The 22,702-nt window shown below is 41.2% G+C and overlaps 1 protein-coding gene across 3 annotated transcripts in view; it reads right to left on the bottom strand.

Annotated features, from left to right (window-relative positions):
- LOC127630476 (metalloprotease TIKI2) overlaps nucleotides 1-21,968 on the bottom strand; it is a 185,733-nt gene extending 163,765 nt beyond the window's left edge. Inside the window, exons 1-2 of one of the 3 annotated variants that reach the window (XM_052108026.1) lie at nucleotides 21,444-21,968; nucleotides 16,460-17,029 (exon numbers count right to left, since the gene is read on the bottom strand). In XM_052108026.1, the coding sequence (XP_051963986.1) occupies nucleotides 16,460-17,029; nucleotides 21,444-21,554 (681 nt within the window). In that variant the 5' untranslated portion in view covers nucleotides 21,555-21,968. The remainder of the gene's footprint in view (nucleotides 1-16,459; nucleotides 17,030-21,443) is intronic. The other 2 variants (XM_052108024.1, XM_052108023.1) reach the window with 2 other exon arrangements.
- Between the last annotated feature and the right edge of the window lie 734 nt (nucleotides 21,969-22,702).

Raw genomic sequence — 22,702 nt, 5'->3', positions numbered from 1 at the left:
GCCGTGTAGCAAGGCAAGCTGGACAATCTGGTTTATATTACGAGAATGACCATCTTATTGTAAATTAGCCCATATTTTTCTTGCCCAATCAGCCTCAGTTACGCAGAAAAGTTGTTTCAGAGGCAGAGAACGTTATTACATTTTGATAAAAAACATGTTTGAAAAAAAAATTATTCTTTAGAATAATGCTCTGATGAATAACACAATAATACCAGAGACATTTAGTAATAAAGTAAATAAGGGTAAAATGGGCCTGTAACAAGTTTCCAGTGAGGAAGGGACGGAAACAGCAACAGGGTTCAGGTAAGGTTGTTTTTAATTCTCACACACTAATTCACACACTAATATAACACAATAGCTTCTTGGCCTTCGTGTCGGGCTCTCTCTTGGGCTCTGTTGCTGCTGCTTTTTATGCCGCTCTCCTCAAGCTACTGCAATTAGAGACAGGTGTTAGACATAATTTAGCTCAGGTGTGAGCGCCCTTACCGCTTTTCTCTCCCGGACGGGCGCTTGACCACGCCCCCGTTGCCACATACCCCCACCGCCCGACTCAGGCCGGGCGTCATCCGACCTGCCTACCACTCCCCCATTTCTGGAGAGGAAGTCAGCGGCAGCCATCTGCACCCCGGTCTGTGGACCACCTTGAACTTAAAAGGCTGGAGGGCCAGATACCAACGGGTGATCCGGGCGTTAGTATCTTTCATGCGGTGGAGCCACTGCAGTGGGGCGTGATCCGAGCAGAGGGTGAAGGCCCGCCCCAGCAGGTAGTATCGGAGGGTGAGGACCGCCCACTTGATGGCCAGACACTCCTTCTCTATGGTGCTGTACTTAGTCTCCCTCAAGGAGAGCTTCGGCTAATGTACAGCACCGGGCTCCTCTCCCTCCACCACCTGCGAGAGTACGGCCCCCAGCCCTCTGTCTGAAGCGTCCGTCTGCAAAACAAAAGGAGAGAGAAGTCAGGTGCATGCAAAAGCGGCCCCCACAAAGTGCAGCTTTAATCTGTGTAAACGCCTGTTGGCACTGCTCCGACCATTGGACCGGATCTGGAGCCCCCTTTTTAGTGAGGTCAGTCAGCGGGCTGGTGACATCCGAATAATTAGGCACAAATCTTCTGTAATAGCCAGCCAGCCCCAGGAACTGCCTCACCCCCTTTTTGGTCTTGGGACTAGGGCAAGTCGCAATCGCCGCAGTCTTGTCAATTTGGGGACGCACCTGGCCATGACCCAAGTGGAACCCCAGATACCGTACCTCCGCACGCCCAACCGCGCACTTTTTCGGGTTTGCCGTGAGCCCCGCCCGCCGCAGCGATCTCAGGACGGCCCTCAGATGTTGCATGTGCCGCTGCCAATCATTGCTATAAATGATGATATCGTCTAGATAGGCAGCGGTGTAAGCAGTGTGCGGTCTGAGGACCCCACGTGGGCGTCGCCCGTACAGCAGCTCGAACGGTGAGAACCCCGTGGAGGCTTGTGGGACCTCCCGTACTGCGAATAACAGGGGGTCGAGCCACCTATCCCAATTCCTAGCGTCTTCGTGTACGAACTTACGAATCATATTTTTTAGTGTTTTATTAAATCGCTCCACTAGGCCATCAGTCTGCGGATGGTAAACGCTAGTGCTGAATCGACTTAATGCCCAATAGTTCAGTAAAGCTCGCGAAGTGTATGCGTGACATAAGCGTTGTGCCCTGATCGGTGAGGATTTCTTTCGGAATCCCCACCCGGGAGATTATTTTGAAGAGTGCCCCTGCAACACTACGTGCGGAGATGTTGCTCAGGGGCACTGCTTCCGGATATCGCGTTGCGTAATCCACTAGGACTAACACAAAGTGATGTCCGCGTGCCGTCCGTTCTAATGGCCCGACGAGGTCCATTCCAATTCTTTCGAAGGGGACCTCGATCAATGGAAGGGGGCGCAAAGGCGCTTTTGGGGTAGCCGGTGGGTTTACCAACTGACATTCACGGCACGCTGCACACCACCTGCGGACGTCACTGCCAATGCCCGGCCAATAGAAACGGGCTATTAGACGGAGAAGTGTCTTTCTTTCCCCGAGGTGACCAGCCATAGGATTATAGTGAGCTGCCTGGAAAACCATTTCCCGGCGGCTCCGTGGAATCAATAATTGTGTCACTTCCTCCTTTGTTTGAGCGTCCTGCGTCACTCTGTACAACCGATCTTTAATAAGCGAAAAATATTGGTATGCAATGGCGACGCCCGGCTGGAGCTGTTGACCATCAATTACTCTCACTTGGCCAAGAGCATGTTTAAGGGTTTCGTCCCGTGACTGCTCTAGAGGGAAGTCCCCCTCAGGGAATTCCCTGAGAGGAGGGGGCGGCCACCTCGCCCCTTCCCTCGTCATTCCGAGCAGCTGAGGACGGCCCCGGCTCCGCCTCCCCTGCCAAAGCATCGCACACCGCACACCTCTTTATGCAGGACCCATCCGCACAAATACCCTCTAAAATATCTTTGAAATTCGGCCAATCAGTACCCAAGATTAGCGGATGGGTGAGGCGGGAACTAACCGCTGCCTCCACACTATGGTTTTTTCCCCTGAATTGAATCGCCAAAGTCACCATGGGATACTTGTGAACATCCCCATGCACACACCTCACCCTCACCAGTTTAGCTAATCCCAAAGCCCCGGGTTGAACCAAGCGTTGGTGGATGGTGGTCTGGTTACAGCCAGTATCCAACAATGCTTGGTATGTACCTCCCTGGATCCTTACCGGAATACGGTACGCTCCAGCCCGATCGGGGGCAGCCTGAGGGAAGTCGGAGACCTGCACCACCATCCCTATTTCCATCAGCGGACACTGATCCCGGAAGTGGTCCAGGTCTCCGCACCTCCAGCAGACCGGCCCAGGCGCCACGGCCGCACCCGTGCTGGCGGGCACCCCCACCTGAGGAGGAGAGCAGCTGAAGGACGGGGAAGGGGTAGGCGGGTTCTCCCACGGCCGGGAAGTTGGTCTCGTGAATCCTCCGCGCCTGCGGGGGGCAGGAACGGACCCTGGGGAGAGAGCAGAGCGAGAGGGCAGAGGGGAGGGGAGAAAAACAGGGGAAGACACAGGGGAAGGGGAGAGAGAGAGAGGGCTCATCCGCCCTTGGAATCGCCGCCATGTGGTCCTCCGCGAGTCGTACGGCTTCCTCCAGCGACGCCGGGCGGTGGCACTGGACCCACTCCGCCGTTTTCCGGGGCAAGCACTGGACAAACTGCTCCAGTACCACTTGATCGACGAGCTCCTCGATGTCGCGATCCCCCGCAAGCAGCCACCTCCGACAGGCATCACGGAGCCGCTGGGCGAACGCAAACGGGTGGTCGGATTTATCCAGTTTCATGGCCCGGAAGAGCTGGCGACTTTCTTCCGGGGTCCGACCAACCCGTTGCAGGATGGCTCTCCTCAAGTCGGTATAAGCCAGGAGGCTTGTTGCCGGAAGATGTTGTGCCGCGAGTTGTGCTTCCCCGGACAAGAGAGGGACGAGGCGGGCTGCCCACTGGTCGCGTGGCCAACCCCAAATTTCCACCGTGCGCTCAAAGAGGTCCAGGAACGCCTCTGGATCATCTACCGGCCCCATCTTCTGTAGCGCGGGTGGGGGCAGTGTTGTGCGGGTGTCCGGGGTCGCGGCTGCATCTGGAGCAGCCTCCTGGCTGAGGAGGCTCCGGATGGCAAGCCGGTCCTCTGCTTGAGCCCGCATGATCTCAAAGAACCGACAATCCTGGTCCTGTCGGAGCTCAAGCAGAGACTGTTGGTGGCCCTGATGGAGCGTAGCGAGGGACTGGAGGACTTCCGCCAGCTGGGAGGACTCTATGGGGTGACTCTGTTCCATAGCTTTGGACCACTGTTCCTGTAAATTCCCGGGTTTCGGCACCAGTGTAACAAGTTTCCAGTGAGGAAGGGACGGAAACAGCAACAGGGTTCAGGTAAGGTTGTTTTAATTCTCACACACTAATTCACACACTAATATAACACAATAGCTTCTTGGCCTTCGTGTCGGGCTCTCTCTTGGGCTCTGTTGCTGCTGCTTTTTATGCCGCTCTCCTCAAGCTACTGCAATTAGAGACAGGTGTTAGACATAATTTAGCTCAGGTGTGAGCGCCCTTACCGCTTTTCTCTCCCGGACGGGCGCTTGACCACGCCCCCGCTGCCACAGGGCCATTTTGCAAATGCGAGGAATAGTGGCTCCATCTTTGTAAGTACATGTAGTTTCAAAGGCGCTAAATGAATGGGGCCATACAAGTGAATTTCCTTAGATTTTTTTGGTGTACACATGATTGATGTATTTCATTCTCAATCTCAACTCTCTGTTCATCTGAAAAAAGCATTGCAGATCAGATTCTCATATTTCTGAACGTGTGCCCTGTCTGTGGTCAATCGCCTAACAAATCTTTCCGATGAAAGAAAAACACTCTCTTAACCATCTCTATATCTGTTTCTCTGTTTGTAGTTTGTCGACTGTTTGTGTGATATTTGATTGAACTCTTATTAAACCCATTAGTTATATTTGTATATATTCATGTCTTTGTGTGTGTATGTATACTTTTTTGTAAAAGAGACCTTGTTCTCGCCGATAGATAAGACATTCGGTGGGCAACCTTTTGCTTGACGTGAGACCATTAAAGCAAAGATGAAATGACTGTTCCATTCTTAAAGAGGAATTCAGAGAGGAAGATGAAGAGTAGGGGAAGGGAAAGAAAGGTGGATCTTGGCGGTCTGTGGAATAGCACTCTGTCTTGTGCATTCCCAGCTGCTGGGTCTACTGAGCGAGCTCAGAGCACTGCTGCTTGAACACGATCTTTCCCCAATGTGCAGAATTCATTAGGACTGGAATAGCACAACAGACTTAGCACGATGGGGCCATTCATTTAGTCATTCAGATGTTTCATGAATCACTAATGATAGGAAGCATCAGGGACCACTCACTTGATATAACTTAGATTATTCAATCACTGGCAACTTTCAGCAAAATCCACCTGGATTTCTACATTTAAGGTCAATGCATTAAAAATAAGACTTTCTTCTGTGGAGCACAAAAGATGTTAGTATGAGTTTGGGGCAGAAATAAAAAAAAATATATATATATGAAAAAGAAATATATATATATATATTGTTTTGTATCTAACTCTTGAAACTTGAAAGTGAAAAGTCCACAGAACAGGATGTTTGTGGGGCATGAACCTCTGTGTGTATTGCATGGATAATTGCCTCTGCGAGGAAAGCCGCACCCTCAGCACTGACACAGTGTTGAGCTTGCGGACCACTGCTGCCTCACTGTGTGTGTGCCACGCTCTGGGTACGATGGCACTTTGATGTAGTTAACTACCTCCCATTTGATGAAAGTAAACATTCATGGTATCAATGACTTGGCTTTTCCTCTTGAGTGAATTCCAGTGCAAGCCTCCATTTCAGGCCAGTGCATAATTGTCTAAGTGGCTCTGGACAGCAGGGGGCAATTTAGTCATTAGAAAGGCCAATCAAGTAATTAGGCCAGTGGTTTGACTGCCGTGTGTACGCTCACGGGCCCTGCAGATTGCCTGATTTGGCTTTGGCACATTTGCTCTTTACATTATTGAAGGCTTCAGTCCCCTAGTAGACATCCTCTACTTGTGTGTTGGAGTTATTTACAAGAATAATGGGTAATTGTGGAAATTAAGACCTGGATACAAACCAAGGTCATTCATGAGTCAGAAGTATTTACGACATGGAGAGCGCCAGAATCTTGGTTAATATTTCTAGACATGCTAAAAACATCATCCAAAAGGTTGATTCTCTTCCAGTCAGCCACTTCCCATTTCAAACAATGAGGAAAGAATTTGACGATAACATCTTTGCTTCCACCAGACTAGAGATCCTGCAAGAAGGCCTAGAGTATGTTCTAATTCTGCAAAATGCCCATATTTTAAGATTCTAATTCTAAATATGTTAATACCATTGTGTGCTGTTATTCAAATTCCACTCTGCAGGTAGAGTGACACAGAAGAGCATGAAATGCCTTTAGGAGGAGAATGAGAGAGTGAAAGGTAAGGGGAATATTTTAGGCTAGGTTATCCAGCAGGATCAAAGAAGTGAATGCTTTTTCCATCACCTTGTTGCCCATGCCAGCAGATCATGTCATCTTGTGCTTACACACAAGGCCTGGAATGTAAATGTGGCAAAAGTCAGATTATCCTTTATTTAATACACATTATAATTTTTTAACTGTCTAATTAATATGTCATTACAGGTCATGGATACTGACATAGTAATTCACAAACTCTTAAGCCTTTTGAGAAAAAAATCTTGGGTTCTTTTCTGAGCTGTTTGTGTACCATCCTAAACAGCAAATGTATTGTAGCTTCATTCCAAGTAACTTTTACCAAGTTTTTATGTTGAAAGGTTTTTTTATTAAATGCAAATGTCTATCTATATTTATACATTGTAATGGCTGATTCAAGTTTAACAAACCTTTGAGTGAACAAAGAAGTTCTTGCTTCAAACATGAAAGATGTAAAGACTTGCTCTATAAGTTAGTCACTTTTAATTCAGTAGCTGCTCAGTTAATCCAAGACTGATTCAGAGAGGGATACAATGAAGGATTTATTAGAGGTAAAAAACTTGTTACTTGATGAGTTGTTTGAATTGATTCATTAAAAGAACAGATCATAAGAGTTTTGTATGTTGCTTTGTATGTTTGTTTTTGGGTGCAACCAACCAACCAACTAACATAACATTATTTTGTAGTACACAATATTTTTATCTCATCACATTCAAACTGCAAGCTCACAACTCGTGTAATATAATATAATATATCTATTTTTTGGCATGTTTCTGGCGATTCAGTATCGGCAGAGTGTCGCTGCTGAACGGCGATTCAGTAAACATTGCTGTGTTGTGTGGTGCATCAGTAACTTTCAGTTTGTTTGTGTTTTTACCCCCGTGTTGTTGATTAAAGCAAGAATTGTATTCTAATGATAAGATATTTCAATGTATATATTTCTTAAATTGGATGAATGCCGTGTGTTAAATCATTAAATATTTTTAAAGAGCCATCAAATGGTTACAACGTAAGTTTTGAGTAATTATTTGTTGTAGCATGCTGATAAAAAATAGTTTAGAAAGCAAGCCAGTTGCGACATTGGTCCACACTACATTATAATATCACTGCTAATATAATTTTTAATATTATGACGACAAGCTCTTGACAGTGAGTGTACAAAAACGTCTGCTGTATATGCCCTAAATGTATCTCTTAATTCAATTAGCCCTCCACCAAGTTCCATCAACACTTCAGCATTTCTTTACATCTGAAAACAGATGCGGCTGCTAAAGTGGGAGAACCAACAGCTGTATTATGTTATGTAGCAGACACTTGAATATGAGTCAAGTCATTTTTATTTGTATAGCGCTTATAACAACACACATCGTTTCAAATCAGCTGTACAGAAACTCATGTATTAACAAAAAATTTAACTGTAATATCTATAAAGTCTTAGAGTGATTAAATATGATTGTAAATTGTGAATACAATTTTAATAATTCAATAATATTTGTATTTAGAACCACTATGAGCAAGCTGAAGGCAACTGGGGCAAGGAACACAAAACTCAATGTTGGTTAATGGAGAAAAATAACCTTGGGAGAAACAAGGCTCACTGTGGGGGTCAGTTCCCCTCTGACTAACCAGCATAATGCCAGTATTAGTTATTTATGTCAAGTGCAGGGCATGTTTTAAGATTAGTAAACTAAGTAAGTGTTAAGGTCCAGTGTTTAAAAAAAGATTTTTTTTTTATGAACTGTAAGATTAATGACTAATGTCTTTGAAGTCCATCCTGATTAACTGCAGAAGTTCACATAGATGCATTGTCCTCTTTTAGTTGGCTGATGAAGGCTTTTGTTGGCAATTAAATGATAGTCAGTGTATTCCATTTCAAGAGTGTAGTCCATCAATAAACATAGGTGATGCAGGCAGAGATCAATGAGGTGCATCGCCGTTTAACCAGCAGGTCATTTCGATGAGGTTCTGTGGGGTCCACCCTAAATCCAAGGTTCAGGCAGCGGCATATGAAGTATCCGATGTCTTACAGTTGGAGTTGGCATTAGTTCATCCTCTGAAGTCCATCTTAAAAGACTGAAGTGATGTCTGACTAGACACATAGCAGTGGAGTCCGACACTAAGCAGCACCAGAGCTGGATCTGGCCAGCACTGGTAACCTTGGTATATGATACCCGAGGCTGAGACATCGAAATACATAAAATAATATTAGCAAAGATGTCATTTAATTTTATGCAGAGTTATAGATCATGATAGATGTTTCTGGTTCCGGCAGACCTAACTAAAGCAGCCTAATTTTGAGCTGATGAATAAATTAGGTGTATGCCTGGCTAAATAGATGAGTCTTTAGTCTAGACATAAACTGAGTGAGTGTGTCTGCATCCTGAACAGTGTTAGGGAGACTATTCCATAGTTTAGGAGCCAAATAGGAAAAGGATCTACCTCCTTTTGTGGATTTTGATATTATAGGAACTATTAACAAGCCAGAATTTTGTGATCGTAATGAATATTATGGAATATAGCATGTCAGAAGGTCACTTAAGTACTGTGGAGCTAGACCATTCAAAGCTTTGTAAGTAGTTAACAGAATTAAAAAATTAAGTTTATCAAGTAGCTAATGTAGCAACGATAATATGGGGCTAATATGCTTACATTTCTTGGTTCTAGTCAAGTTTATTTATTGAACTTGCTGGACATCCTCCCTGTAATGCATTACAATAATCTAGTCTTGAGGTCATGAATGCATGAATTAGATTTTTGACATCAGCAACAAAGAGCATGTGTCATAACGTAGCAATATTTCTAAGGTGGAAGAATGCTGCTCTACAAACATTGGACATTTTATTTTCAAAGGACAGATTTGTATCAAATATAACACCCAAGTTCTTCGCTGTAGAAGATGACATAACAGTACATCCATAGGGAGTCAAATTATGTTTTAGCGCCTTATTTTTTTAGAGGTTTTTGGTCCAATAATTAGTAACTCTGTTTTGTCAGAATTGAGTAGACGGACATTTCTGACCATCCAATCTTTTATTTCATTGATACGCTGCTAATTTGGAGAATTGTGAATTTTCGTTGGGTTTAGATGAAATATAAAGTTGGGTATTGTCGGCATAACAGTGGAAACTTATTCCATGATTCCTGATAATATTTCCCAGGGGATGCATATATAAGGAGAAAAGCAGAGGCCCTAATACTCATCCCTGTGGCACTCCATACTTAACTTTTGTTTGATTTGACAATTCCTCATTTACACAAACAAAGTGGTAGTGGTCTGATAAATAGGACATAAACCATGCTAATGCAATTCCACTAATGCCAACATAATTCTCCAGCCTATTCAAGAGAATGTCATGATCTACTGCGTCGAAGGCAGCACCAAGATCTAAAAGCACTAGAAGAGAAACTAAGCCACGGTCAGATGATAAGTGCAAGTCATTTGTAACTCTGATAAGTGCAGTCTCTGTACTGTAATGGGGGAACAGAAAGTCAACCTGCAATGACTTGAAAAAGACTTGACATTGCAGCGAGTTCTTTCACAGAGAAGACATGGGTTTTACTGTTTAGGTAGGCCTAAAATAGCCTTGAAACTTTACTTGCTTGCTGGCTGGCCCAGAATAACACATAGACTCTGGTCTCCACAAGGTTTTCTATACTGTCAGCAAGCCCATGGCTTTTGACTTCAGCCCAGAGGATGATGACATAATGTTTCTTGTCCATTTTGTGTCACCTTCCCCCAATTTTCAAATGCTAGCTACAGAGACAATCCAAGATGAATAAATATAAACATGTGTTTATTGCTTTAGCAAAAGTATGAGGCATCTGGACAACTTTTGGATTATATGAGCTGTTCAGGAGACATGGTTGACTCAGTCATGAAACTGGAGATAAGTGGCTTGCCCTCTGCCCCTATAGACACACTGAACAGCTCTTGCTTTATCTCTTGGAGTTTTGCATGCTTTAAGCGTTAAGCAAGTGTGTTTCGCTTCCTGTCATGCTCAGCAGTTTATGTTCATCCCCCTGTGCAGAGCTAGAGATGAACCATGCACACCCTGTGGCCTTTGAAACACCCCACTTATGCTTCAAGGAGAAAACCAAACCTACATTAATGGTCTTCAACTTCCCCCTGCACTCCATCCGAGAGCCAGACATGGATCTATGCTAGGCCAGGCAAACCACTCCAATCTCCAGGCACCACACCCCATTATCTCCCAAGGAACCACATCAGCTCTGAGATGGGGACCTGTTTGTCTGAGACACCTCCTGTGCTTAAAGCATTTCCTGGAAAACAGGAGAGCTCTTGGGGTACAGCTTTCCAGTGAACAGGGAGAAAAAGACAGCCTAACTGCTTTAACCTAAGGTAAGGGCCAGGGCAGGGCACCTACAGTAAGGGGTTTCAAACTGCCGTCTGAGGACCTTGTGGGGGGTGCTAGGGTGTCCATGGAAAATTTTAGAGAATTAAAAAAAAAATGTTTTTTATAAATTATAAAAAAAATGTTTAAGTTATTATTTTATTATAATGACAGCCCTAGTTTAGTAAAGTAAAGCAGAGGAAAGCCGGATGCACAATGTGCATTTTTATGGTCCTTTACAATTGTTGCTTTTCAGACTGTACAACAGCGCTACTTAACCCTCGAGTCATCTTTTACGGCCCACGTTATGATTTCATTATCAAGGATAAATCCTAGCAATCCTAGCCTAGAAAATCCGTATGAATTGATGTGTGCATTTTCAAGAGCATTCACAGTAGTTCTCTGAATTGCTGACTCACAGCACAGTTCAAGAGGAAAAAAAACTGCAAAAGCTTACAACAAATGAAATAAATAAATAATATCTGGGCATAGCTGATGTTAGAGTATGTGAGAGTAAACATTCATAGAAAATTCATATGCATGAATTCATACTTTATACTGTACTTCTGTTATATTTGAAGCAATGCACCTGTCTCTTTAACATGCTATTTGCACTGTATATTACTTTCATTGCAAAAGTAATTTATCATTTCTACCCGCTCGGTTCTCCCAATGGCCAGTCTGCCCCTGATTGGCCCCAAAGTCCGTTGGCCCACTGGGAAAATGCCCGGTATGCCAGATTACCAGTCCAGCCCTGGTCTGAGCATTAGTTTTTATCTAAAAAGACAACAAAATAGTCTAATAATAGTGAGTTTCAATAACATTCTTACCTTCTCCTTCATTAAAACTTGCATGAATCTACTGACTTCAGTATAAGAATTATAAACACAAAGCAGATCTATGTTATCATTTTCCAACAATAGTCTATTTAAACTGCTGAGCAAAGCTTTTATCAGAAAAGACCATCATAATAATAATTTTGAGTTTCAATAATGTTCTTTCGTCACTGTAAAGCACATTTCAATGAGTTGAGTCAATGCTCCGTTCAACGCCAGCGTCAAGCACCACATTGCCCTCCACATGACAAGAGTTGCAGAAAGCATCACAGAGGGTTGATTTTACTAGTTTGCCATGTAAAAAAAGCAGGAGGTGGCACAATAAACATTGAAAACATGTATTTGGAAGAGAGAAAAAAAGCTTGCAGTTGCTTTGACAGCAGAAAGTAATAAAAGGGCTCATTTATGTTTAGGTCGAAGCATTTTCTTGGTGAATTTAAATTAGTTCAATAACTGGAGTCTCTGATATTCGTAAACAATAAGGTAATATTTAATTAATAGAAATTATGAGACATTTAATGTCTCTTCACAAATTTGGACAGTTTTTAAAAATTCCTTGCTGCTTAATACTCTCAAAGACATTATTGGTGAAGCAAAAATGTGTGTTTCAAAAACACTTTGGTGAAGTGACGTCACTTCATAGACTTCAATGTATTCTGCAGTACTGATGCGATTCATGTGAAAGACCCTTAATGCGTATAAATATCAGTAACATTAGCACATGAATCATTGCTCTTTACTATCACAAAAGTGACCGATTATGGTTTCAAAACAGCAAATTTCTCTGAAAGGTGAGGAGATTGGATCCCTAAAATCATGCATTTATTTATTTTGTGGAATTGTATTCTTTTCCACGGCACACCTGAAAATCTTTAAAGGCACACTGAGTAGTGTGCCACAGAACAGTGGTTGGGAAACACTGCTCTAGAGTATATACTGTATATATACTCAATCTCATTTGAGAGTCACTCATCAGCGTAAATCTGTGTCAGATTTCAATAATTTTCTAAATTTTAATAGCTCATTGGAGATATATACTTGTCATCATTACAGTCATAACAGGGGAAAATGATAGTTTATCCTGCAATAACAGGGTTGAGGCACCTTTAGAGATCTGTGTCACTTCACCGCAAAATGCTAAAGAGGGTAAACAAAACTTTATGACCTGTCACTGGAGCAGATTTGGAGATAATATTGGCTATATTTCTCTAGTTATTTGACAGCTCAGGTAATTGTGATGGTGTTTATTAGTTGACATTATCTTGACAACAAAACTGATCATATCTGTTTTCTATATAGCAATGAATGTGGTAGAAAATGGCTCTTTACATTTTTTTAACAAAGCCATGAGAAAGTTTTACTTTTACACCCAAAATGTATAGGCTATATATTAAAATAAAAATGTAAAAATTGCTTTAAAATTAATATGATATAGGCTACTATAAAAAAAAAATTACTACAAAAATGAATAGATTTACACACACAAACATACAGTACATTTATATATATTTAGATAAAACATATTATATTATTAACATTGACATTATGTCTGACTGTATGAAATTCATAATAGCCGAGACTGTTTCGCATCTGGCTATTGTTGGAGCAGTCACACTGCACTATTGCTCAGAGACATTCTGACACTGATAAAACTTCAGCTAAGATTAATTGCAAAGGCAAATAATCGGCAATTGGTGAACATGTCATAGTTCACCAGCTTTAGAAATAACAACAAAATCTGCAAACATTTATGCACACTCGATTGTTATTATTTATTGCTGTCAATCAATTTAAAATTCTATCAAGTTAATTACATGATATGCCAATTAATTCATCTAATTAATCGCATATAACAATATTTGCTGAAAAGGCCCCCAAATAATCGTAATTTAACATAATAATCAAAATAATTATGAATATATTAATTGTAATTAATATAATAATTTAGACATTTACTTTAGAGAAGACATTACTGTGTCAGATAAGTAAAGCATTCATTAGAAAATACAAAAAGTAGCGTTAGAAGTCAATATATTATTTTGTTTCTTGGCATATCATTGAACTTAAGCATATCACTGACCTGCAGTCCACAGCAATCAATTTTGCAACAGAGTTTGTCAATCTGTCCGAGGTAGACTTCACAGCTCATAGGTGCACATTTCCTGTACAGCTGGAGCTGCACTGACTGCCCCCTGCTTTCTGTTCAAAAACATGAACGTGGCACTTCAAGCTTGAATTGCTCCATTCCGTACTACGGAATTTATGGGGCATGATTACTTGTGTTATTTTTTCCACGTTATTTACATAATAAATCAAACTGAACAAGTTGTGATTAATTATGAAGCATAAATCGCCAGCCTTACATATAACAAATCGACAGCCTTAGAATTTATATATGAAAATATAATGTATATCTGCTTTATATTTGAAAAAGAGAGTCCATCGCAAAAGGAACATCATATTTAGGGGTCCTTGGCATCAGAAAGTTTGAAAACCGCTGAACTATGGGAAAGCTTACCGGGGTCGGGATAGCAGCAATAACTGATTACTCACCGCCACGTTTGCATGGCTCTCCTGGAGCCCGAAAAAGAGAGCACTCCAAGTTTTTAGGATATTGTAGGCAGTTACTTTTATTGGGAACAATTAATATGCCTGCTAGCGGCTTTTGGAACTGTTCCCAACTCTGATCTCTAACAATCCCGCAGCTCATGTTTCAGATTAAGCCTTGCAGCGACACCACAGCCTACACATCATCCACCCCTTCCCTATTTCCCTTGCCTCCATGCAAGATTTTGCCATCTGACCTCACTCCTGCTTCAGCGTTCCTGGTGAGCACCGTGCTCAAATTATCCCTCACATTCTAATACAGCATAATCATTTGCCTGTCATTTTCATTTCATGGTCTTTACTTCTTCTGGGACTATTTTTGGGTGGAGAGTTGTAGGAAATTCAGATGTTCAAAAGCATGTTGATTAGCCCTGTGATTAAAATGGATCACTGGCTGAGCCTTTGCCAGAATCTATAGCAGACACTTAAACAATCATTGAGAGCATTTTGTAACAGTTCCTGTTGCAGTGCATAACTACATTTGTGCTACCCATTTTGGTGACATTTACCCAAAGTCCCTTTCAAGGCAAGTCAGTCCACTTGGTGGCCATCTTAGGAAAGCTCCCAGGCAGGCTAAGCAGGTATTTGCTATAAACCAGCAGAATAAAAGTACAGCTCCTATCTACTTAAATGGGGAAAAAACTAAATCTCCAAAATGGTTGATCAAGATTACAATCAAAGAACATATTTCAAATTAGCATTAAATTCTGGCAACAATAGTATCATAAATTGTACTTCTTTAGCTCATATCACACACACACACACAAAAACAAAAACATAATTTTTTCAGGCTGGTTCAGCTAATGCTCTTGCGTGTTCTCGACTGACCTGGCTTTTTTACCTGGGACTTTCCTTTTATACCTCAGTTCGGCATTCCAATTTTTTCCCATTCAGTTAAATACCGGTGGTCGCCTCGGGCTAAATAGTCTCAGCATTTATCTTATACTGCAATTTTGTGGAAAAAAAAACTGTTACTCCTAAAAAGAATTAACTTTATTATATTTCAAGCAATATCCAAACTGGAATTCTGTCTAAAACCAATTCTGTCTGCATTGCAAAAACACATTTTCTTGATCAGTATTTTTGTTTTGTTTTCCCACTATTCAATCATCTTTAAAACAAGATCAATCTAAAAATATTATAATATTTTATTTGATATATTAAAGGGATAGTTTGCCCAAAAATTATCTTATAATTTACTAATTTAAGGAGACTGAGGCTAACGTAGGCAGAATGTTATCCTCAGTCACCATTGAATTTCACTGCATGTTTTTCTTTACAATGAAAGTGAATGGTGACTGAAACGAACATTCTGCCTAACATCTTCTTTTGTCTCGTGGAAGAAATAAAGTCATATGGGTTTGAAACCACATGAGGGTGGTTCTTTGTGTGAACCATCTTTTAAAGACTTGTTGTAAGAGTTTATATCTTGAAATAGGTTTATTTTTCTTACCTCATTGGCAAATAGATTTTTTCTTGTATTAAGAATAAACCTCACTAAATTTAGCTATATTTGTGCTTAAAATAATAATAATAAAACAAATAAACTTTATTATTATTAACAAGTGTTAATATCTAACATAATTTTGCTTATTAAGTAAATCTTTCTTCTTTTAAGGGTGTTTCGATATTTTCCACTGGACAATATAAGGATTTTTTGCAGTGTAAAAGCATTCCAAAACAGCTATATTTAAAAAAGATATACCATTAAATAGGCACTAAGACATTTTTGACTCTCTTAGTCTGGGAATGAGGCTGGTATTTTGACCTCTCCCTGATTAAAGACATGAGAGCTGTCACCCTGAGCTGGGACCTCATTTCCCACGATTCCTCACAGGGTGCGCTGGCTGGCAGGCCTTGCAGGCAAGTTCTTTTTTGACAACATAGTTAGGAGGTGCTGATGAAAGTGGAGAGCCTACAGTATGTTGCCCCTGTACCCTCTCAAATAAGCACAGGAGCCCCACTGTCTGTCACACGTAGGTCCTGCGCTCACAGATTCAGTTGCCGTGCGAGCGTTGAAGTGTGTGTGGCAGTGATTTTGTGGCAGTGCCACATAGGTGAATATATTCAAAAAGTGTCCTCGCAATTCAAGGCATCACAGAAACATGCAAGGACTGCTATATAGGCTTTGAAACATAAGAGTATTCAATAAAAAGACTCAGCCATGCTATATATAGCCCCTTTACTCTTAATATCTCTGACCCATGGCTCCTTTCTATGCTGAAAGCTGGATACTCTCCACCTGCATATCATCAAGTAATTCGATTAGACTGTCCATCGTTCACACTTAAAGTTACATTAGACAGGCAGCAGTAGGATAATCAAGACGTGTAAGATGACAGCGAGACCCCACAGGCATTCTCTTTGCTCCGGCTATACCTCATACATTTTATTCACCATTGATTTCCACCCCACTCTATCAGTCTGACAGCATTTCTCCCTCCCTTTCTGAATTTATCTCCAGTGGCTTCAGACTTTTGTCAGACATTTATCTAATTTCCTCCCTGCTTTGGTTTGTTGATGGATATTCATAATCCCTTAATCCATACTGACACCTATTTTCACCTCCAAATCCCCGATACACACTTGCTCAAACTCACAAATATCTCTCCGTCTAGCAGCCTGCTCACTGACCTGTGAAAAATTTAGTCCATTCAGAGGATGGCACTGTTCCTCCACCCTCTCCACAGCACCTGTCCTCTTCCCCATGCGTTCAGCCTCCTGCGCCAGGAACAGGTCGAGCACCGGTGTTCCCCTTGACCGCACGTCTGCTTCCGTCAATGAGTTCACCATCAACATCACCCATACGGGCCGCTTGCGTTCCCAGTTACCCGCAATGGCATTGAAGAGATAGTCGGCATAAAGCCCCCGTCCACGCTGGTCTGCCGTCATCCAGAAAGGCATCATGTGTTTAACGTATTCCAGGTGACGTTTCAGCCGGCGGTAGATGTCTCGCGGCAGCAATGTCTGGAGGTTCTCTCCATTGGGAAGCAATTGGCAGTTGGTGAGTTTCGAGATGGTGAGAGGATCTGTGAGATCCAGTTCGAAGAAAATGCTGGTGCTGGTTTGGAAGGCCCATTTCGAGTTCTCAGGGATGTAATCCCAAACTCGGGTGTAGGGGACGTGGATTGTCCCAAACAGATAGGATGGAGGGTTAGGGGGAGGACGTTTTATGGTCCACAGGAAGGAGTTCATATCTTTCTGCTTAATAAGGAGAAAAGGAAGAAGAGCAGATTTTAGGGTCAGAGTTCAATAACAGAGCATTAGAATGAAAAAAAATGTATATCAATGTAATTTACTTTTAGAAACAGAATCATCTAATTTATCTAAATTAACTTTCATTATTTATCAAATTAAATATATTTAATAAATACATTTTTAAAGCAAATTATTTTTTGAGAAGTGTTCTCACGTACACAAGGAATTTCTTTGGTGATAGGAGAAACAAGTGCACACCGAACATTAAAGTGAGAAAGAATATAAAACAAGGTAAAAGTATAAATAGACATACAAATAATGTGACATATAACAGAATGGCATATGTACATGTGCAAGTGGTAATGTATGTGCAAGGTAGGGGTATGTACAGTTATTGAATTAAATATGTGAATTTACATATGTGCATGAGATCTGTATTTACATTATTGCACTATGGGGGAGTCCTGAGGCAGTTTAATTGTTCATGTGGTAAATGGCCTGTGGGTAAAAACTGTTCTTGTGCCTGGATGTCCTAGCGCTCAGTGCTCTGTAGCACCGGCCAGAGGGAAACAGTTCATAGCGGGAGTGGGCAGGGTGTGTGGGGTCCAGAGTGATTCTACCTGCACATTTCCTCACTCTGGAGATGTACATGTCTTGGAGGGTGGGCAGGGGGGCACCAATAATCCTCTCAGCAGTCCTGATTGTCTGTTGTAGTTTCCTTCTATCTGATTTGATGACTGAACTTAACAAGACAGTTAAAGATGTACACAGGACAGACTCTGTAGAACTGAGTCATCAGCTCCAGTGACAGGTTGAACTTCCTCAGCTGGCGAAGGAAGTACAACCTCTACTGAGCCTTCTTCACAATGGAGTCTATGTGAGTGTCCCACTTCAGGTCCTGAGAGATGATAGAGCCCAGGAACCTGAATGACTCCACTGCTGCCACAGTGCTGTTTGGGATGGTGAGGGGGAGGAGTACAGGGGGATTTCTCCTGAAGTCCACTATCATCTCCACTGTTTTCAGTGTCTTCAGCTCAAGGATGTTGTGCCAGCCAGATGTTCAACCTCCCATCTGTATGCAGACACGTCACCATCGTGGATGAGGCTGATGACCGTGGTGCAGCCTGCAAACTTCAGGAACTTGGCAATGGGGTCCTTTGCAGTGCAGTCATTTGTGTGCAGGGAGAAGAGCAGTGGAGAATGAACGCATCACTCTGGAGCACCAGTGCTAATAGCGCGGGTCCCAGATGTGAGTTTCCCCAGTCTCACTAGCTGCTGTCTATCTGACAGAAAGCCGGTGATCCCATCGACCAGATTGGGGTGGGCATGGAGAGCTGGATCAGTTTGGTTGAGAGAAGATCAGGCATGATGGTATTGAAGGCTGAACTGAAGTCCAAAAAGAGGATCCTTGCATATGTCCCAGGTCTGTCGAGGTGTTGCATGATATAATGCAGTCCCGTATTGATAGTATCATCCACAGACCTGTTTGCTCAGTAAGCAAACAGAAGGGGTCCAGCAGGGGTCCAGTGATGTCCTTCAAGTTGGCCAAAACCAGTCTTTCAAACAACTTCATGACCATAGATGTGAGAGTGACAAGTCTGTAGTCATTAAGTCTGGTGAATTTTTTCTTTTGAATGATGGTGAAGCATTTGAAGCAGCAGGGAACTTCACACTGCTCCAGTGATCTATTAAAGATGTGTGTGAAGATGTGGGCCAGTTGGTCAGCGCAGACTTTCAGACAGGCAGGTGAAACACCATCTGGGTCTGCAGCTTTCCTAGTCTTCTGTTTCCGAAAGACATGGCACACATCCTCCTCACAGATAATGTTTGCAGATGGAGTAGCAGGAGGGGGGAGGTGGTGGGTATATATATATGTATATTAAAAACAATATAATTGTTGAATGGAATAGGAATGGAAAAAATCACAACCAAATCCATGTTTAAATAAAAAAATATACACACTAATGTAATAATAACAATGTTTTTTTTTATTCCTATATCCCAGAGAGCCACAGATATGCATATGCATTAAACTTTCATTAAATTCTTTATCTTATTCACTGCCAAATTAGGACAAAAAGTAAGCAACCGTATGGCAGCTGTTTCACAGAGGAGTCAGTTCATGACACTGCACTGATAGAGCTGGCATATTAAACCTGTGGTGGAAATGTTTAACCGGGGTTCTTATTTTACAGTGTGCCTCTCCTCGTAAAAAAGAGCCTTTACACTCTGCAGAGCTGCAAACCTCTGCTGTTCTGCACCCTCTGAAACACTCAAGTATTTACTAGTTGTTGAGGCTGTCAATAGCTCTACGCTTGTAAAATGTGACCTGCAATGAACATCTTGCTCTTAAACGGTCAGCCTTTAAATTTGATTAATTGTTCAACTACCTCTGATCAGGAAAGAGCAGTTTAGAGTTTATTAACCAGCTGATGCCAATAAAAGCATATAACAGAACTGAACAGAACTGATATAACCAACATGTGGCTGCATTTTGGGTGCTTCTTTATGTCAGCAGTTTTTGGTCTTGCTTGCATTTACACAAATTATTTATATTTATCTCTGATTATATATATTTATATAATTATTTAAATTTATATCCTGTATACAAAAGAAGGAAATATATCCAACAAGTCATGATTTTTTATACATTTTATATTTAATTTCATGTTTTCTATTATACTGAAAAATAACATGAATATATATTCAAATATAATAAGTAATATCTAAAATAGGTAATTTGTTTACATATAATTCAACTTATTAGAGTTATTTGTTTAGGTATGGATGCCTAAAATCCTTACAAATGTCCACATGTGATTGCTCTTCTCTTTGAGTATTGACAATATGTCTCAGCACAAATTAATACTGACCAGATTTACCAGAGAGAAGCTTATAAACTAAAGTAATAATTCTGTATGAGAAGGTCACATTCACAGGCCCCTCTCTGACATACACTTCCCTGTTTTATGGAGTAAATTATTAACCAAAACCAGGCCTTGTATATATGGGTGCATTAAGAATTGCAAAAACAGGTCACATCCTGGACAATGATACCATCATTAAAGATTTAAATCTCCTAGAGATAATTTATTATTTTTTTTTTAAATGAATTGACGGAACAAATATGAATAAGGTAAACCTGCAGAAATACAAATTTGACTTCTGCATGCATAATGCATTATCCATAAAAACTTTCAATCTTTGTGTAACAAAGCCTTAAATTGTATATATTATATGAGTTGAAGGACTGGATGATTTTGGACCTCTTTAGTAGTCCAAATCTTCTATTTCAAGACTTGGAATCCTTAATATTACATATGCTTGAAGGAATCTAAATGTACGAACATGTGCTCTTGGACTCTAATGATCATTCCTCGACCCATGATGAATTCTCTACTCCAGACACTGTACAGCTCAGATGAAAGTGATCAGACATTAATTACGTTAAAGAGGCTGTTATACATTTGCCAATTCCTAATGAAGTAAATATGCTCGATAACTACTTTAACAGTTCTCGTCTCACTGAAACTTGATCCGTTTATGAGGGTCAGTGAAATTTTTCCATATAAATACATTTGAAGTCAATTCACCCGTGGGTTTCCCCTTTTCTTTTGCCACATTAAGTGGCATGGCACTGGCAAAACTGAGGAGTATTTCACTTGGCACCAAAAATCATTTTTCAGGCCCAGATTTCTACGCGTACGCGACAAGATGTGAAACGCGATTGGCTGGGCGCCACTACAAATATTGAAATTGCTTTAACATGGACATGCAGTTATGTTTCGTTCAGAATAATTTTAATTTATTAAATGTAAAATCAATAATTCATCAATTTGTTTTATAACGATTATAATATCTGTATACAATTAGAATAATAATGATGATAATAATACAAAGATTAAGAAGAATATGAAATTGTAATAAAGTTATTTAAAGGAAAGACGTCACTGAACGTCAAAACCAAAGTAACCAATATTTTATATATTGTATGTTAATTTAATACATAAAATTGTTGCGAAAATAAACAAGCCTAATTATTTAAATGGCCATCTTGAGTTATTTGAAGTGTAATATATTTAATTTTAAAATTATCCAACATTTGAAATTAACTTCATTAATTTAGTCTAAAATGGCACTTGTTAAAACTTAAAAGCGCACTTTTGTTAAACCATACAAACATTATAATCGTTTTGACTCTAGACAATCTCTGTTAGCTACTGCAGTTGTCGGAAATAAAAGCACCTCTAAATATCCACACACAAAAAGAGAAACATTAGCAATTGAGACGATCAAATAGCGCATCAATCTCCTGTTTCATCATGTTATGCATGATAGAGTTTCATGACATATGAGGTCCTGCGAAGGTGCACGCAGTGATCACGAGACAACTTCACCAAGTGCACGCGAGACAACTCACCGATACATGCTTGTCGCATTGCCGCGTCCTCTCGTGCGTGTCCCGGGATGAGCCCACTTGAGAGAAAGCACATAAAATCACCAACCATCGTAGTCCCGAGTGACAGTTCATTTCGAGATGAGAGGGCACAGAATAATTCACACTCTCCTCGGCTCCCGTTGCCTCTCTTGTTTGCAAGTTTCTCCTGGCTAGTGTTTTTCGCCGGTAATGCGTTTCGGCTCACATTTGCCGTCTAGAAAGGGCGCGTGAAGCATTCTGCTCCTCCGCCATTCTCCTGCTCCAGACTTTCAAAAGGTATTCTTGTTTTGACTCGGGGTCTCCTCACTTGCCCTGCAGTGGCGAACACAAACTCCTCACAAGTTTGCAGTTTTAACTGCGCTAAGAATGTGAAACGCCTTGAATGTTTCCCCCCTCTGCTTATTTTACGAAAGGAGGGGAGAGCAGGTTGTTTTGGAGGACCAGTGTGTATCTATATTATTTCGACGGTGATGGAAAGAGTGCACATTAATCTTTATATCTTGAAAAATATTCCAGCCTTCCTTTTGGTTGAAGACTATATTTTGTGCAGTCAAAATAATTCAGACAGTCAACAGCAGTTCCTACAAGGATCGTTTTGCTTTGATTTCTTTTCTACGAAACTTTTTTTTTAATTGGGGCATTTGGTATTGAACGCAGGCCATCGGGTCTTTTAACACTTAAATGTTTCATTTTTATTTATTATTATTTTTTTTTTTGACATGTTGCACTGTTAACCCTCAATTCATCACTGTCTATTTGACACTAGCCTAATGTGTCATGGCTATTGACACTAATCATTTTTGCATTGAGGTTTACATGATAGCAGGCATGGCTATGATTAATGGATCTAAACATTGCAAGTAATGCATGCAAAAATATATTTCAAGTTTATTTTTCATTCCTTGTCTCATGTCATTCTGATTAGTAAAAATTGGAGGATGAATGGCGGTACTGAAAGCTAGTTGTCATTTTCTGCAGTGCCAGTTCCGGTGCCATAACCAGTGTTATTGTCCGAGTGGCTGACCGAGTGGCAGTGTCAAGTAGTGGGCAATTAATCATAGGGATCCATCAAAACAAGCTCCACAGAGCTCTGCTGGTGACAGCAGAAAGGTTTGACACAAGAGCCCCTTTGTGTTTCTATCATGTCTCATTCTCCAGACTCTCCACAGGTCTTTTATGAGTATCCAATGCCGGCATGCTTTCTTTTACCTATTGTATATTTTCTGTAGGCTCAATGAATA

Source organism: Xyrauchen texanus, chromosome 37 (assembly GCF_025860055.1).
Source record: "Xyrauchen texanus isolate HMW12.3.18 chromosome 37, RBS_HiC_50CHRs, whole genome shotgun sequence".
In the NCBI taxonomy this organism is placed as follows: domain Eukaryota; kingdom Metazoa; phylum Chordata; class Actinopteri; order Cypriniformes; family Catostomidae; genus Xyrauchen; species Xyrauchen texanus.
The sequence above is the reverse complement of the archived record's forward strand: the minus strand, read 5'-3'. Positions and strand labels throughout refer to the sequence as shown.